Below are 17,976 nucleotides of genomic sequence, written 5' to 3'. Positions count from 1 at the left end.
AGGGTGGGGAATGGGAGATATGGAGGTGAGAGTGGGAAAGGGGAGATATGGAGGTGAGGATGGGGAATTGGAGATATAGAGGTGAGGATGGGGAATGGGAGATATAGAAGTGAGGGTGGAGAGTGGGAGATATAGAGCTTAGGATGGGGAATGGGAGATGTATGTTGAGGGTGGGGAATGGAAGATATAGAGACTAGGGTGGGGAATGGGAGATATAGAAGTGAGGAAGGGGAATGGGGGATATAGAGGTGAGGAAGGGGAATGGGGGATATAGAGGTGAGGAAGGGGAATTAGAGATATGGAGGTGAGGGTGGGGAATGGGAGATATGGAGGTGAGAGTGGGGAAGGGGAGATATGGAGGTGAGGATGGGGAATTGGAGATATAGAGGTGAGGATGGGGAATGGGAGATATAGAAGTGAGGGTGGAGAGTGGGAGATATAGAGCTGAGGATGGGGAATGGGAGATGTATGTTGAGGGTGGGGAATGGAAGTGAGGGTGGAGAGTGGGAGATATAGAGACTAGGGTGGGGAATGGGACATAAAGAGGTGAGGAAGTGGAATGGGGGATATAGAGGTGAGGAAGGGGAATTAGAGATATGGAGATGAGGGTGGGGAATGGGAGATATAGAAGTGAGGGTGGGGGAGTGGGTGTTATAGAAGTGAGGGTGGGGAGTGGGAGATATGGAGGTGAGAATGGGGAATGAGAGTTACAGAGGTGAGGATGGGGAATGAGTGTTATAGAAGTGAGGGTGGGGAATGGGTGTTATAGAAGTGTGGGTGGGGAATTGGAGATATTGAAGTGAGGGTGGGGAATGGTAGATATAGAAGTGAGAAAGGGGAATGGGAGTTACAGAGGTGAGGATGGGGAATGGGAGATATAGAGGTGAGGAAGGGGAAGGGGAGTTACAGAGGTGAGGATGGGAATGGGAATTACAGAGGTGCGGATGGGGAATGCGGGATATAGAGGTGATGGTTGGGGAGTGAGATATATAAAGGTGGGGTGCGAAATGGGAGATATAGAGGTGTGGGTGGGGAAGGGGAGATATAGAGGTGAGGGGTAAGGAGTGGGATATATAAAGGTGGGGTGCGAAATGGGTTATATAGAGGTGAGGGTGGGGAAGGGGCGATATTGAAGGGTCGGTTGGGAAGGGGAGATATAGAGGTGAGGGGCTGGGAATGGGAGACATTGAGATGGGGGTGAGTTTCCTGAGTTGTACATTACAATGAGCATGACATGTCAAAGACAATCACCTCCATTCATACATTATCTCATGATATCAGATGTTGACTGAAGATAGTAGTAAAAAAATGATATAAACCAACTTAAGAATATCAGTAAATGAAATTGTATCAATCAACATGAATATATCAGTGAACATGAATATTATAACTAGCATAAACATATTAATCAATCTTAATATATTAACTAACATGAATATATTAGTCGACATAAATATATTGACTAGAATCAATATTTCTGTCAACATAAATATATCAACCAACATAAGATATCACGATCAGTCAACAACACATATATCAGACTACTAAATAATCAGTCAACATGAAGATATCAGTCTACTAAAATATGATGCATGTCATCGTATCCCAATTGGATCGATGCCCATGACATCAATCACTGGATTGTTGGTACAGACTCGATTATTTACAGACCGCCGTCATATAGCTAGAATATTGCTGAGTGTGGTGTTAAACAGCAAACACACAAACAAAACTGAAATATAAGTCAACTGACGATAACCAAGCACTGCAAGAAATGGATCTATGAGTGACATATGCAGGAGTAAATCAGACACGCTGCATAACTATACCGACATCTGTAGCCGAGTCTGGCGGGGAGGCAGTGTGTGGGATTGGATGGGGAGAAGTTGATGGGACGGTGGGGAAGGAGGGTTGGCTGTTGGGGTAGAGATCAATATAGCGACTCAACGCCGCAGGTGAGGAAGGCAGGTGAGAATTACACCGGATGTGCGGAAGTGACACTCACTGAGAGACGGCGGGATCGATATTTCTCCACAGCCAAGTCATTACCATGCTTTGATTTTTAATCAGTGAAGGTTTTGAGTTTTCTGTAGCAGAGTAGGTGAATACCGATTATTGATGGTTGACAAAACAAGGACAAAGGGGTCTGGTTTGCAGAATGGAAAAGTACTCAATATTTGAATACACATAGTTTTACTTATTTTCCTCGCATATCATTTGCATGCAAATCTCAGGCGGTGTAACCAATGTATAGATGGATCATTGGTGAGCCGGGTGTACGCTTGAAAGGAAGTATCAACTGTGGGCAGGAGAGGTGGGTGTACAAATGTAGGTGAACGGGTGTATCAGTGTGGACAGTATTGTGGGTGTACGTGAACGGGTGTATCAGTGTGGACAGTATTGTGGGTGTACGTGAACGGGTGTATCAGTGTGGACAGTATTGTGGGTGTACGTGAACGGGTGTATCAGTGTGGACAGTATTGTTGGTGTACGTGAACGGGTGTATCAGTGTGGACAGTATTGTGGGTGTAGGTGAACGGGTGTGTCAGTGTCGGCAGGAGTGTGGTGTAGGTGAACGGGTGTGTCAGTGTCGGCAGGAGTGTGGTGTAGGTGAACGGGTGTATCAGTGTGGACAGGACTGGTTGGTGCACGTGTGTGTTAATGTAAGCATGTGTTGTGGGTGTACAGATCCATGCGTGTGTCGGTGTGGGCAGGAAATGGCGCATGTACACGTACACATGTTCTTGTGAGTACGCATGAGGAGTGTACACATGCAAGTGTCTGTCAGTTGGGCAGGCGTGATGGGGGTTGACGGACAAGAGGCTTATTCGCCTTGTTAGGCTCATTACTCATTGATCTTTCAGTGATCGATATTCCCAGCGGGACGACAAGTCTAAGCGATCGACTGATTGAGCGTTTATGTTGTTGCAAACAAGGACGCCTCAGACCCGCCTTTTCATGCCGGAAATGTAGGGCACATTTGTGTAAAATAAGATTTTTAATTTCCTATAGCGGAGATTATGATCACATTGGTCATGTTTTTAGATGGGAGTAGTTGATCCCTGAACGAGGAAAATGAATTGTGTGATTTCTGTCGCCGGGACTCAGTTCAGTATTATTTCCTTATTTGGAGATACATTGGCATGATTGCAATATTAAGTACAGCAGAGTTAAGTTCTCAATACTAATAGTATCTTTCTGCCGACTCTTCGTATACATTATGAGTATCAATTTTTCAACATGAATGGGAAGCAGAATTTCGCTTAAAACATTCCTTCAACATGCTCATGTGTAACACCCAAAACATTCCTTCAACATGCTCATGTGTAATACCCAAAACATTCCTTCAACATGCTCATGTGTAACACCCAAAACATTCCTTCAACATGCTCATGTGTAACACCCAAAACATGTGTAACAATAGACACACAACAGTCTTTATATACACTATGATATCCACAACACACTTTAAATCCAATACAATAAACACAACAGCTTTCAAATCCAGTCTTATACCTACAACAGTCTTTACACTCACTGTAATATTCACAACTCTCTTTAAACCCTCCCTAATACCCACACTACTCTTTAAATGCACTGTAATACCCACACCACTCTTTAAATGCACTGTAATACCCACACCACTCTTTAAATGCACTCTAATACGCACAACAGTCTTTTAAACCTCTGCAATACCCCCAGCAGTCTTTAACCCCACTGTAATAACCGCCTCAAGCTTTAAACACATTGTTATGCGCACTATAGTCTTCACACCGACTGTTACAGCCATGTTTAGCAGTGCAGTATTACTCTTTTGTGGCCCACGCCTACACCATGTCCGTTCTATCGAACACTTGGTTCACCTCAAGGCCATGTACTATCCGTGTTCTAGATGCAGGATGAGGGGTGAAGTGGGTGGGGTGGTAACTGCAGGCCATGTACTATATGTGTTCTAGATGCAGGATGAGGAGTGAAGTGGCTGGGGTGGTAACTGCAGACCATGTACTATATGTGTTCTAGATGCAGGATGGGGGGTGAAGTGGCTGGGGTGGTAACTGCAGACCATGTACTATATGTGTTCTAGATGCAGGATGAGGGGTGAGGTGGGTGGGGTGGTAACTGCAGGCAATGTACTATCTGTGTTCTATATGCAGGATGAGGGGTGAAGTGGGTGGGGTGGTAACTGCAGGCAATGTACTATATGTGTTCTAGATGCAGGATGAGGAGTGAAATGGCTAGGGTGGTAACTGCAGACCATGTGCTATCCGTGTTCTAGATGCAGGATGAGGGGTGAAGTGGGTGGGGTGGTAACTGCAGACAATGTACTATATGTGTTCTAGATGCAGGATGAGGAGTGAAGTGGCTGGGGTGGTAACTGCAGACCATGTACTATATGTGTTCTAGATGCAGGATGAGGAGTGAAGTGGCTGGGGTGGTAACTGCAGGCCATGTACTATCCGTGTTCTAGATGCAGGATGAGGGGTGAAGTGGGTGGGGTGGTACCTGCAGGCCATGTACTATATGTGTTCTAGATGCAGGATGAGGGGTGAAGTGGCTAGGGTGGTAACTGCAGGCAATGTACTATATGTGTTCTAGATACAGGATGAGGGGTGAAGTGGCTGGGATGGTAACTGCAGGCCATACTATCCGTGTTCTAGATGCAGGATGAGGGGTGAAGTGGGTGGGGTGGTAACTGCAGGCCATGTACTATCTGTGTTCTAGATGCAGGATGAGGGGTGAAGTGGCTTGGTTGGTAACTTGCAGGCCATGTACTATCTGTGTTCTAGATGCAGGATGAGGGTGAAGTGGCTGGGGTGGTAACTGCAGGCCATGTGCTATCTGTGTTCTAGATACAGGATGCCACCTGCATGCTGAGTTCCAAGACCGGAAGTGATGTAGGAGGCCTGTACGACCAAGGAGCTACCCAAGTTCATCATTTCGAGATGAAACCATTTCTAGGTATGTTACCCACTGTCTAAGGCAAACGCTTATGAGGGAACATTATGCTGTTCATATCAGAAATATATCGCATAACTGTAAGACGCCCTGCTTCATAGTGTCTACAGAAAATAGATCTAGCGACAGAGACGCCCTCACAAGACTTCATCCGCCGTGTATGGCAGGGTGCAGTTTTGGAGACGTCTGGTGAAGTATTTAAGTTCCTGATATATGCCTATTCGACGAAAGTCGTTCTGGATTATTGTGTTTCAAGTACTTCAAAGTGTATGTTTTCAGTTTACCAGTGTATTCGTGTCCGTGTTCCAAAAGAAACAAAGCAGTGTGCACGGTTTTGCGATCGTGATCGACACCATGTAAATGGTATGCCTGCAATATCTGGTATACTCTTGTTCCTCATCTCCGCTGCACATGGCACGAGAACAGCTCTATCAGTAACAAGCTCTCTCTCTGTGGCTCTCAATGATCAAACACTCCACAGTACGCTCTTTGCTTGTTCGTCTTTTTATGTCTGCTGCAAACTCTGCTGGATAATTAAGCAATTACTGTACGTTGTTCTATATTAGTTACAGGATCAAGGAGGAGGCGGGTAATAATACCTACGTTATATTCTCAATCTACTAGTTGCTAGGAAACACAACATCGTTGTGTGTAGAAACATAATACATACTTTGTAACGTTAGCCGGTACGTTTGTATTGAAGTGTCGCAGGAACTACCGTCTATACTGCAGGAGTCAGTCAACAGGAGGCAGGCGATCAGGAGATGCTTGTACTTATTATGTGTAGGCTGAAGATCACCTTAGATGAAGCTAAAGATATTAATCAATAACGTACCACCCATCGCTATATATTCAATACTTTCGAACAGCTGAGGATAAAGTACAACGGCAATGCCTCTAATGTAAAGAACACATACTTGCTGGAAGTCTCAGCATGTGCCACTGGAGTATTTTAGTTAGAAGACATCAAATATCCAAATACAGAATTAATTCAAACAGACAATGGCTATTGGTTACACAGTATGAACACACGTACCATCCCGCCCTTTCATTACATGGAGTGTAATCGCGCGTTGTGGGATTGACAATAGAACGTATTTATCAGGGCGTTATCATCTGCAGAAGCCCGAGGTCTGCCATTAACTGCCCGACGAAGGAGCAGAACTTCTGCAAATGAAAAGGCCTGAAAAACACGTTACCGATATTATGGCTAAATGGATAGAATGTGTAGTTAATCCCCCAAATGAACAAAACAACAAACAACAGTGGAAATTGTGTGGCTGTATTAAAAAACACACAATGAAAGTCGTTGTTTTACAAATAGCAACGTCACAGAACATTATATAGGATGGCGTCACAAACAAGAAACGTGACGCCAGTGACGTCACATAACAATAGAATAGACAGGAGCCCGTCGTTAGGGAAACGCTGGCTGCTATCAAGTTAAAGATTTCTGATAACATTTGGGCATTTTTATGATAATTCTATCCATTGTAGCTGTAAGATGTTTACGCAGATATGACTGAAACCTCATGTGTCACTTAAAATCAGTCACTATCTGCGAGACTGTCGTCATCGTCTGGTGGATAGCGGAAGCGGATAGCCCATTTGACCTCATCGTATAATGATTATTATTCATTTGTAATACCGGCAACAGCCCCAACCTATTACTCTTTGCGTGTGTAGTTGCTCATAACATTTTACTATGTGCTCCCAGATTGTGGCGGTGTGATGACTACTGCAACTGGCAACTTCGCAAGCCCAAACTGGCCCCGGAAATATGCCCATCACCTGAACTGCTCCTGGCACGTCAATGTACCCCAACACAAGGTAGGTTGACAAACAGCTGTCTGGTCGCCAGTACTGGGGTGTTCTCCTAGCAGGTCAATGTATGCCAACACAAGGTAGGTTGACAAACAACTGTCTGGTCGCCAGTACTGGGGTGTTCTCCTAGCAGGTCAATGTATTCCAACACAAGGTAGGTTGACAAACAGCTATCTAGTCGCTAGTACTGGGGTGTTCTCCTGACACATCAATGTACCTCAACACAAGGTAAGTTGACAAACAACTGTCTGGTCGCTAGTACTGGGGTGTTCTGGCAGATCAATGTACCCCAACACAAGGTAGGTTCACAAACAACTGTCTGGTCGCAAGTACTGGGGTGTTCTGGCAGATCAATGTACCCCAACACAAGTGAGTTGACAAACAACTGTCTGGTCGCGGGTAAAGGGTGTTCTGGCAGATCAATGTACCCCAACACAAGGTAGGTTGACAAACAACTGTCTGGTCGCCAGTACTGGGGTGTTCTCCTAGCAGGTCAATATATGCCAACACAAGGTAGGTCGATAAACAACTGTCTGGTCGCCAGTACGGGGGTGTTCTCCTAGCAGGTCAGTGTTCCCCAACACATGGTAGGTTGACAAACAACTGTCTGGTCGCAAGTACTGGGGTGTTCTTCTACAGGTCAATGTACCCCAACACAAGGTAGGTTGACAAACAACTGTCTGGTCGCCAGTACTGGGGTGTTCTCCTAGCAGGACAGTGTATGCCAACACAAGGTAGGCCGTCATACAACTGTCTGGTCGCCAGTATTGGGGTTTCTCTTGGCAGGTCAATGTATGCCAACACAAGGTAGGTTGACAAACAACTGTCTGGTCGCCAGTACTGGGGTGTTCTGACAGATCAATGTACCCCATATTAAGGTACGTAGGCCGACAAGTGTCTGTCACTAGTACTGTGGAGTTTTACAGGACATTGTTTAACAGTTAATAATTATTTAATGTATTCAAAATGATCTTTACAATAAATACCCTTTTTTATGCAGGAGCTGTAGAGTGAGTGATTGTGTTCTCAAAACTGGTTCTTTTCCCTTTCCATTGCCTTTGATGCTTCGTTTTATGGGTCACATCAATGTGGAATATATTGGCATGTTTGTCATTTTAGGTAGTCAAGTTTACTTTCACTCATTTGGTCCTCGGACGCAAGACGCACAACCCGTGTGATGAAGTCAATGACAAACTGATGGTTATGGAGATGACGTCACATGGGCCCGTGCGCTTCTGTGCTGATCAGAATATTGGTTCCTACGTAAGTCAGTCCAACAACATCACCATTCAGCTGGTCACCAATGGGCAGCACGATGCACAGGGATTCAGAGTCTTCTATGAGACAGGTATTGAAATGGGGTGTTTCTGTTACCTGCAAAAAGAAACTGATTCTGTCCAAATTTGTGTTTCTCTCTTATTTTGTCATCCTTTCCTTCTTTTATCCACCGTTTATTTAACAAAGACCTTAACCAATATGGTTATATGACTTACTTTGAATGCTTGAATGCTGATTCTCTGTGTGACTCTGCAGAAGTAATAATCACATTTACCCAATGTCATCAGTCAAACAGAGGAATAGCTGGACACCCATGCAAGGAGTTTAACAATGCTTGCACATGCACTTAACCAATGTTATCTTCAAGTAAAAAGCCCAAAAGGAAAATTCAAATGCCCAGAGATTTTACTTAATGGTGTGCAATACTGCCATAAAAAAATGTTTATTACAATAAAAGTGTTTTCTATCCATCTGAGGTGTAGAATCCGAAATTTATTGATACGAACCTGTGTCATGAGACTTTGGAACTACTTGTATTTTTCTGAACGTTCCTGATATAATTGCGGGTATCCCTAATGTGTATGATGATGATGATGATGATGATGATGATGATGATGATGATTACACTAGAGTAATGGGGTTATTTGGGAACATGGGCCTAAACGTAGCTGACCAAACTGATATGAAAGTGTGATGTTTGGTTACTTTTGTTTGTTTTTATCAGATCCTACCGTTTAATTTGGTTTTGATTAGGTAATTGCCGAGGTGGTAATAGTTGGAGGATTTAGTGAGGAGTTGTGGTGATGTGAGTTCCTATTTCACTTAGAGTTTGTTGCGGTGTACATTGGAGTGGAATATAAGGTGGTTTATGTCCTTAACTGTGGGACAGTGGGGGTAGTGGCCTGTAAGAGGCTTTTTAATTTTGTGCTTATGGCTGTTTAGGTCTATGTGACCAGTGTGGAGTCCGTTAGTTTGTTTTGGTGGCATGTTGAGGCTTTGTGTCTTTTTACTATTTGTTTAAGGTGTTTTTCTATCGTTGAGTTTTGGTATTTAGATTCCCTTAAGTTTCTTTTATTACTGTTATTATCGTTTTGTTTTTATTTAGCCTTGCCTGAGGGAATGTGGATTGATCCCTTTTTGCTTTATTGTATGCAGCTTTACGTTTTGCCCTGGCTATTTATATTTCGGTAGTCCACCGGGGACGCTATTTTTGTAAAGTTGGGGTTTGTTAAATGGTTACCTAATATGTAACCGTGACACTGTTCCAGACTGGCCCTGCCATGCCCTTCTGACAACCGACTTTGGTGAGTTTGCGTCGCCTGGATGGCCCCAGCAGTATGCGGCCGACCAGACATGTGTATGGACAATCACAGCACCTCCTGACGCCAGGGTGTTTCTCCACTTCACTAACGTAGACTTCCCCAAATATGGGTTGGGTCGATGTAATGAACATTACGACAGCGTGGAAGTGTACGACGGGGAATCCCCTGCTGCCGCGCGCCTCAGCATCCTGTGTGGGTCCGAGGCCCCCTCCTCCATCACATCACGCTACAATACATTGCTAGTCAAGTTCCATTCCGACTCTTCCAAGGAAAGAACTGGGTTCCATGCAACCTATAAATTCCTGTACAAAGTGACCAGCTCTCCCAGTATAGTGCCAACAACGGCAGTTCGGCTCGGAGTGAAGGTACATCAGGAACACCCAGAACTCAACGACTCCTCTCTTCAGAGTGCACTGACGGCTGATTTTTTGGAACCAACGTACGACTTCTCTAACAGTGAACACAGTTTGACCAGTGCCACAAATATGACCACCACGCGTGATGTACAAGGACGTCAAGGTTTGAACATCCCATGAGTTTAGGCTGTTGCTTGGTGTAAACATTTATGAATTGTATAACTGTCTTATGTCTGTACATAAGTGTCAGTGATCTGTGCATGCTGTTTTGCAGGTGAGGACGGTGGAGTTCTGGTAGGCGTTATGGATGCCGAGAGTCCAGCTGAAGACAATCAGTACCTCTACATCATGTGGACACTGGTCACCTCGCTCTTTGTCATGCTCATCATCGTCATCGTCGTCCTTGTCGTTGTCTGTAGATATTACAAGTAAGTTATAGCATCATTTCGACACTCCCTCCATATCTAACTGATTACAGCTAATGTGCGTCTTCATTGCCGGCATGTTTAATTATTTCAACAGTTTCGACTCAGTTGCGATCGGTATTGACCATAAGAGGCGTCATATTTATAATTATCTAAACTCCGCAATCATAAGCCAAAGTAATATCGGAATAACTTCCCAATCCACACAAGGCTCACAGCACAAATTTTTCCATTTTAACACGCTACATACTGTTCGCGATAAACAATATTCATTGGGCAGTCTGCTGAAAACATGCTACATACTGTTCGCGATAAACAATATTCATTAAGCAGTCTGCTGTAAAAACGCTACATACTGTTCGCGATAAACAATGCTCAATATGCAAACAGCTGTAAACACGCTGCATGCTATTTTCTACATATTATTTTTCACAATGAAGATTAAACGGAATTGGTAATTAAGCCAATGCTTATCTCAACACCTGTACCACACAAAATACATGACAGTACAGACTTTGAGCGCATATACCACGTGAGACTCGGGCGAAAGTATTGGTGCAGACAGGAGACGCGATCGATAGTTCTTAAGGTTGTGTGTGAAGAACAAACAACACAATTCACAAACCTTTCTGGAATATGCATCGATGATTTTCGTTAACAGCGCAAGTCATCGTTAGGACGGCTAAATGGTACATTTTATCACTCGTGTAAATAGTGTTAATCAATTTTAAAGAATAGCTTTGGGGCGTAACACAATACTCGTGTATTTATGTAAGCATGTAGTCTCGAGTAAGAGACTTTTTCCACATTAATTATACTGTTCCCCTTTTCGTAATCAATTGTTGTTTGACTTTCGGCCCTCGTCCGGGACAGTTATTGTTCATGTTTATTTTCTTGTTGTGTGTTCCCGGACTGTGCAAGGAATTCGCCAACACTGTGGCCACCAGAAGCACAGTAGTGGCCATACTGACACAGGCTGACACACAGCTCACGAGGCCATCACCATGTTCTCTGCGTCCTTTGATACACCGATAAGACTGGGCGCTATTTATGAAATGTATATAGAAAGGGATAAGGTGTATTTAACTCAATCATACTAATTTGATATGTGGCGGTCCAGCTGCCTAATGCGCCGCAGTTCGCTGCGCAGAAGTATCTTCCTTAGGCGTGCATGTATATCATGATCGTGGGTTCGAATCATGTTTTTGGTTTGTCAGCTTCGTAACCTTGCTCAACAACAATGAGATAGGAATCCACCAAAGTTACTTCAGCATTGATCACATTTCACTTACCCGATATAGAGAAATTGGATTTCAACTTCAAAAAGTATACAGATGCCGTACTAAGAGTAATATGCAGAAGCATGCACGATTGTTATATAACAGCAAGACTAAAGTGTACTTAACAGCAGCAACACTAACGTATTCTAAACAACAGCAACACTAAAGTGTACTAAACAGCAGCAACACTAAAGTATTCTAAACAACAGCAACACTAAAGTGTACTAAACCACAGCAACACTAAAGTGTACTAAACAACAGCAACACGCAACTGTACTAAATAACAACAACACTTAAGTGTTCTAAACAACAGCAACACTAAAGTGTTCCAGACAGCAGCAACACTAAAGAGTTCTAAACAACAGCAACACTAAAGTGTTCTAAACAACAGCAACGGTAAAGTGTTCTAAACAACAGCAACACTAGTACTAAAGTGTACTAAACAACACAACACTACAGTGTACTAAACAACAGCAACACTAAAGTGTACTAATCAACAGCATCACTAAAGTGTACTAATCAACAGCAACACTTAAGTGTACTAAACAACAGCAACACGCAACTGTACTAAATAACAACAACACTTAAGTGTTCTAAACAACAGCAACACTAAAGTGTTCCAGACAGTAGCAACACTAAAGAGTTCTAAACAACAGCAACACTAAAGTGTTCTAAACAACAGCAACGGTAAAGTGTTCTAAACAACAGCAACAATAGTACTAAAGTGTACTAAACAACACAACACTACAGTGTACTAAACAACAGCAACACTAAAGTGTAATAAACAACCGCAACAATGAAGTATACTAAACAACAGAAACACTAAAGTGTACTAAACAACAGCAACACTAAAGTGTACTAAACATCAGCAACAGTGAAGTGTGCTTAACAACAGCAACACAAAAGTGCACTAAACAGCAACACTAAAGTGTACTAAACAACAGCAACACTAAAGTGTACTAAACAACAGCAACACTAAAGTGTACTTAACATCTGCAACACTAAAGTGTACTTAACAACAGCAACACTAAAGTGTACTAAACAACAGCAACACGCAACTGTACTAAATAACAACAACACTTAAGTGTGGAAAACAACAGCAACACTAAAGTGCACTTAACAACAGCAACACTGAAATGTACTCACCAACATGAACACTTAAGTGTACTAAACAACAGCAACACCAAATGTACTATATAACATCAACACTTAAGTGGACTATACAACAGCCAGCAATACTAAAGTGTACAACAGCAACAATGAAGAGTACTGAACAACATGAACACTGAAGTGTACTAAACAACAGCAACGTACACTAAAGTATACAATAAAACGCTACGCTTGCATCTAGAGGTACCGGGGTTAGGGGCTGCATAAAACCAGAGATGGACACGCACGCTATTGATTTGTAAATTGACATTTTGGCATGTTCATGTTTTTTATGAAATCACGCATTTTCTGAAGTCAGTATGGCAAATTAAACCATTTGAACACTTACAGGAGTCTTTTATCTGTAAACAGTTGCAAACCGAATTGTTTCAGATTTGGTAATAAACATAATTTTGCATTAAATCTTATTCAATATCACAGGAACTTTTGTTGTTCAGTATATATATTTATCGATTTTAAAATTCCAGAATAATTACTTCAGATCTGTTTGAAACTCCACCAAGAACCGTATATCTTGTACTAGTGTTTGATGTCTCTGTTAGTGTTATAGTTGACAAAAGAAAGCAAGAAGTGCACGTCTGTGCCCCGTGTCCAGGTGACCTACTTTAAGGTCATCTCAATCTTACCGCTATATACATGGCGTCATATAATTCCGTCGTGTGTGTAGCCTGTTGTCGGCTTCAGACTGCTACATTCTATTTCCCAAAGACATGTCACCGTATCAGCCTCTCAGCACTCTGTCTGTACAATTACTCCAAGCGTGGGTAGGAGGTTGTCGCGGGGCCGCCGGGGGAAGTCGCATTGCCTCGTGTTTCTCGTGTATCAGGGGCATCACGGTGCTTTAAGCTGGATAAGCTGGAGCAACAAAATCCAATATTTCATACAATATGCCACACTGTATTTCATTTTATTTATCAAACTATCGGCTTTCTTTTTCTTACGATGCTGTTTTCGGAAGCATTGTGATACATTGATGTTGAAATGGTGTGTGATAAGAAACCTACTCAGGCAATTACCGGGCTATTTATCGTTTCCCTATGGGAGATAGCAGGCTGGCGGAGCGCGCAGCACCTCATTACCCTGTCACTGGCCGCCGCCGCTTTAACCTAATAAGAGAGGGCTACCTCCCCTCAGTCGCCTGCACTATCTCAGCCTTTAACAATATACAGAACACTACTCATATAATCAGCCCTGTACACTGGCAGTTTTCAAATTATTGATTTAAGTTAAATATAGACAAGTCTCAAGTGGAAGTAGGTGTTATTGTACCTTCAAGATTTGTGTAGCCTTGGACAGCTCCGATGACCAGTGTGTGATGAACATGGAGATTCAGTCCAGCGAGTCCTGGCGATCAATAACAGATAGTGTGGAATAGATTAATTATCGAATGCTCATCTAAACTATATAAATCATTTGTCAAGCAGCATCACTATTGTGTCTGCCATCTAACCCACTTCGTTTTATATGCAATTAGCAGTCGTGCATATCGAACACATAGATCAAGAAAAGTCGGCTTTCTTTCTCCAATACCAGACGTGGAGCAAAGTGCTGCCTCTATTTAACCATGCGCGTAACAGCGGGATATAATGAAACTACGTTGTTAACATTGGTTACACCATCGTGTGTCTCAGAACAGCATCAGGGGAGTAAAACTCAACTAAAACTTGAAACTGTGAGCAGGATAAGCAGAGGATGTAGTGTCGCTGCTGCCCAGGCCATGCATGTGATTCAATACAGTTTGAATTATAGTCAAGGTCTAACGCCCGGGGCTCATTGTAGCGCATGTTCTAAATTTACATAAGGTTTATGAACATTTGACGCACGACATCGCTAAATTCGTATACACCATCAGGCACTATGCGTACATTGTCAGAGTTGGCACAATGTTAGGAGCACTTGGATGATGTGTGAGGCGCTACTGCAACACATCCCATGGCCACCTAGTGAGACTGCAGACAGCTGTGCTGATCCCACTTTGTTTCAGGGTATGCAGACATCATGTTATATAAAGTGTTCCTTGTTTCAGGCGAAGACTGCCCAAGCGCCGCAATGTCCCCAACTATGCCTTCACCGAGGTGAACCTCTCTTTGTATGAGAAAGACAAGTAAGATATTTTAAAATTCCATATTTCCTTTTTACGCTGCGTGGTATGTTCAGACGGCTGGTTGACAAACCAGTTAGGGCAGCTGACAGTTCTAAATGTTTCCATTATTCACACAATCAGTACATTGCCCTTGTACAGATGTCCGTAGACCGGTGCCGCATCACTGGTGCGACATGAAGAAATATTCACGCACTCACTCCAGAAATAACCTACTGAAACCTATCTACTCTAACTTCAGTATGCTGAACGCCCAGTGCGAGGACAGCGAGACCCAGGAGAGTCCCGCGTGTGCCAGGTGAGTACAACACGCGCGCCCAGTCACGGGGATCATTGGACACAAATACAACCACATACCGTGTGAAGAGAATGTTGGATTTAAGTATGGATTACATACCGTGGGTAAAGAGTATATATATGCACGGCGTATCGTGGGTAGAGAGTATATACATGCAGGGCATATCGTGGGTAGAGTATATACATGCAGGGCATATCGTGGGTAGAGTATATACATGCATGACATACCGTGGGTAGAGAGTATATACATGCAGGGCATATCGTGGGTAGAGTATATACATGCATGACATATCGAGGGTAGAGTATATACATGCAGGGCATATCGAGGGTAGAGTATATACATGCATGACATATCGAGGGTAGAGTATATACATGCATGACATACCGTGGGTAGAGAGTATATACATGCATGACATATCGTGGGTAGAGAGTATGTTACATGCAGGGCATATCGTGGGTAGAGTATATACATGCAGGGCATATCGAGGGTAGAGTATATACATGCAGGGCATATCGTGGGTAGAGTATATACATGCATGACATATCGAGGGTAGAGTATATACATGCAGGGCATATCGAGGGTAGAGTATATACATGCAGGGCATATCGTGGGTAGAGAGTATGTTACATGCAGGGCATATCGTGGGTAGAGTATATACATGCATGACATACCGTGGGTAGAGAGTATATACATGCAGGGCATATCGTGGGTAGAGTATATACATGCATGACATACCGTGGGTAGAGAGTATATACATGCAGGGCATATCGTGGGTAGAGTATATACATGCAGGGCATATCGTGGGTAGAGTATATACATGCATGACATATCGTGGGTAGAGTATATACATGCAGGGCATATCGTGGGTAGAGTATATACATGCAGGGCATATCGTGGGTAGAGTATATACATGCATGACATACCGTGGGTAGAGAGTATATACATGCAGGGCATATCGTGGGTAGAGTATATACATGCATGACATATCGTGGGTAGAGAGTATATACATGCATGACATATCGTGGGTAGAGAGTATGTTACATGCAGGGCATATCGTGGGTAGAGTATATACATGCATGACATACCGTGGGTAGAGAGTATATACATGCATGACATATCGTGGGTAGAGAGTATATACATGCAGGGCATATCGTGGGTAGAGTATATACATGCATGAAATATCGTGGGTAGAGAGTATATACCTGCATGACATATCGTGGAAAGAGTATAAACTTTGCATGACATACCGTTGGTAGTATATACATGCATGACATATCGTTGGTAGAGTTTATACATGCATGCCATATCTTGGGTAGAGAGTATATACATGCATGACATACCGTGGGTAGAGAGTATATTCGTGAGGGCATGTTTATGTCACTGAGAGGCTGATAGACCCATATGACACGGGTTACATGGGCTACATTGATTGGTAAAGTAATGTTTGTCAGATGTATATTGCGTATCCACAAACATCAAGGTGCACACAGACGTCGCACTACTTTCCTTATTCATGGCGGTGCTGCAGTGGCGGTGAGACACACATATATGTATCCGCTCGTACCTTGGTCGCAGTGGGAGTGTTAGCTGCTGTTGCTGCTTCTAACACTGAGCTCATCGACATTCAGGTCCAGCTCAGTACATCGGAAATATCACAGTGCAATATATTAACCCGACAAGCTGAACTAGTTGTAGAGTTTTTAGTACATACGATGTTACACCGGCTATGGAAATACGTTTGATGTTCCATGGATAATGTGATCGTGTGTTGCATATGTGTGGATTGCTGGTAAGGTGGCTTTCCCACTGAATGGCAATATTGTGATGTTGAGTTTCATGCAATGACGAGTTCTTTCAAAGTGCACGCATGTAAATGAGTTCATTTGTCGTCTAATCCCCAGACATTCTGTTATTCCTTGTAAACTGTCAGAGTGATGCATTGGTGCACCTAAGGCCCTTACCTGTTGGCGTTTGGAATAAAATGGGTTCCCCGAACAACGTCAGTTGCAGCTTTTTGTCAGTTACACAATGGCAGAGTAACACTATGTGTCCTCAATTAGACATATGTACGTTATTTGTCTCCAGTTACACTGAGTAACAGTATTTGTCTTCAGTTACACTGAGTAACGGTATTTGTCTTCAATTGCTCTGAGTAACGGTATTTGTCTTCAGTTACACTGAATAACGGTATTTGTCTTCAGTTACACTGAGTAACGGTATTTGTCTTCAGTTACACTGAGTAACGGTATTTGTTTTCAATTGCACTGAGTAACGGTATTTGTGTTCAATTGCACTGAGTAATGATATTTTGTTCAATGACACTGAGTAACGGTATTTGTCTTCAGTTACACTGAGTAACGGTATTTGTGTTCAATTGCACTGAGTAGCGGTATTTGTGTTCAATTGCACTGAGTAACGTATTTTGTCTTCACATACACATGTGAACGTTTGTTGTCTTTAATTGCACGCATGTACAGAGTAGCGTTTTTTATCTTCAAGTACACTGTGTAATTTACGTTTTTTGCCTTCAATTACACACATGTACGTAATCTGTCTTCATTTACATAGAGTAGCGTTCTTTGTCTTCAAGTACAAATGACTATGTTATTTGTCTTCAATTACACATGATAATGCTGTATGTCTTGGTTTTGTAGTGAGTTCAACTCAGAAGAGGTCTCGTTCTATAACCCGCTTTATGAACGGAGGTTTCCTAAGACAGTAGACAGCGAGGACGGCAGCCCGTGCTAATACTGCTCAATATCGGAACTACTGATGTGTTGGTGCTGTTATCATCAGTCTACCCTGCCATGTATACCTGCATCTTGTGACGTTGTGTCAGACGCCAATCGTGTTTACTGGAAACATCACAGAATGATACATTACTATGGCTGTTGAGAGTCGGACAGAGGTAACAATATGAAGGTGGTGGTTACAGAGACACCAGTGAGTTCCGTGATTTCACAACA

At 42.9% G+C, this 17,976-nt stretch overlaps 1 protein-coding gene across 1 annotated transcript in view; it reads left to right on the top strand.

Moving 5' to 3' along the window:
* The window catches only part of LOC124120195, a 37,098-nt gene extending 19,175 nt beyond the window's left edge, over nt 1–17,923 (top strand). Inside the window, exons 6-13 of the mRNA XM_046482957.2 lie at nt 4,851–4,959; nt 6,674–6,786; nt 7,900–8,128; nt 9,327–9,899; nt 10,011–10,164; nt 14,638–14,715; nt 14,954–15,010; nt 17,665–17,923. Coding sequence (XP_046338913.2) covers nt 4,851–4,959; nt 6,674–6,786; nt 7,900–8,128; nt 9,327–9,899; nt 10,011–10,164; nt 14,638–14,715; nt 14,954–15,010; nt 17,665–17,758 — 1,407 coding nt within the window. The 3' untranslated portion in view covers nt 17,759–17,923. The remainder of the gene's footprint in view (nt 1–4,850; nt 4,960–6,673; nt 6,787–7,899; nt 8,129–9,326; nt 9,900–10,010; nt 10,165–14,637; nt 14,716–14,953; nt 15,011–17,664) is intronic.
* The last annotated feature ends 53 nt before the right edge of the window (nt 17,924–17,976 follow it).

This window comes from Haliotis rufescens, unplaced genomic scaffold, assembly GCF_023055435.1.
Source record: "Haliotis rufescens isolate VD_foot unplaced genomic scaffold, xgHalRufe1.0.p SCAF_8, whole genome shotgun sequence".
Classification (NCBI taxonomy): domain Eukaryota; kingdom Metazoa; phylum Mollusca; class Gastropoda; order Lepetellida; family Haliotidae; genus Haliotis; species Haliotis rufescens.
The sequence above is the reverse complement of the archived record's forward strand: the minus strand, read 5'-3'. Positions and strand labels throughout refer to the sequence as shown.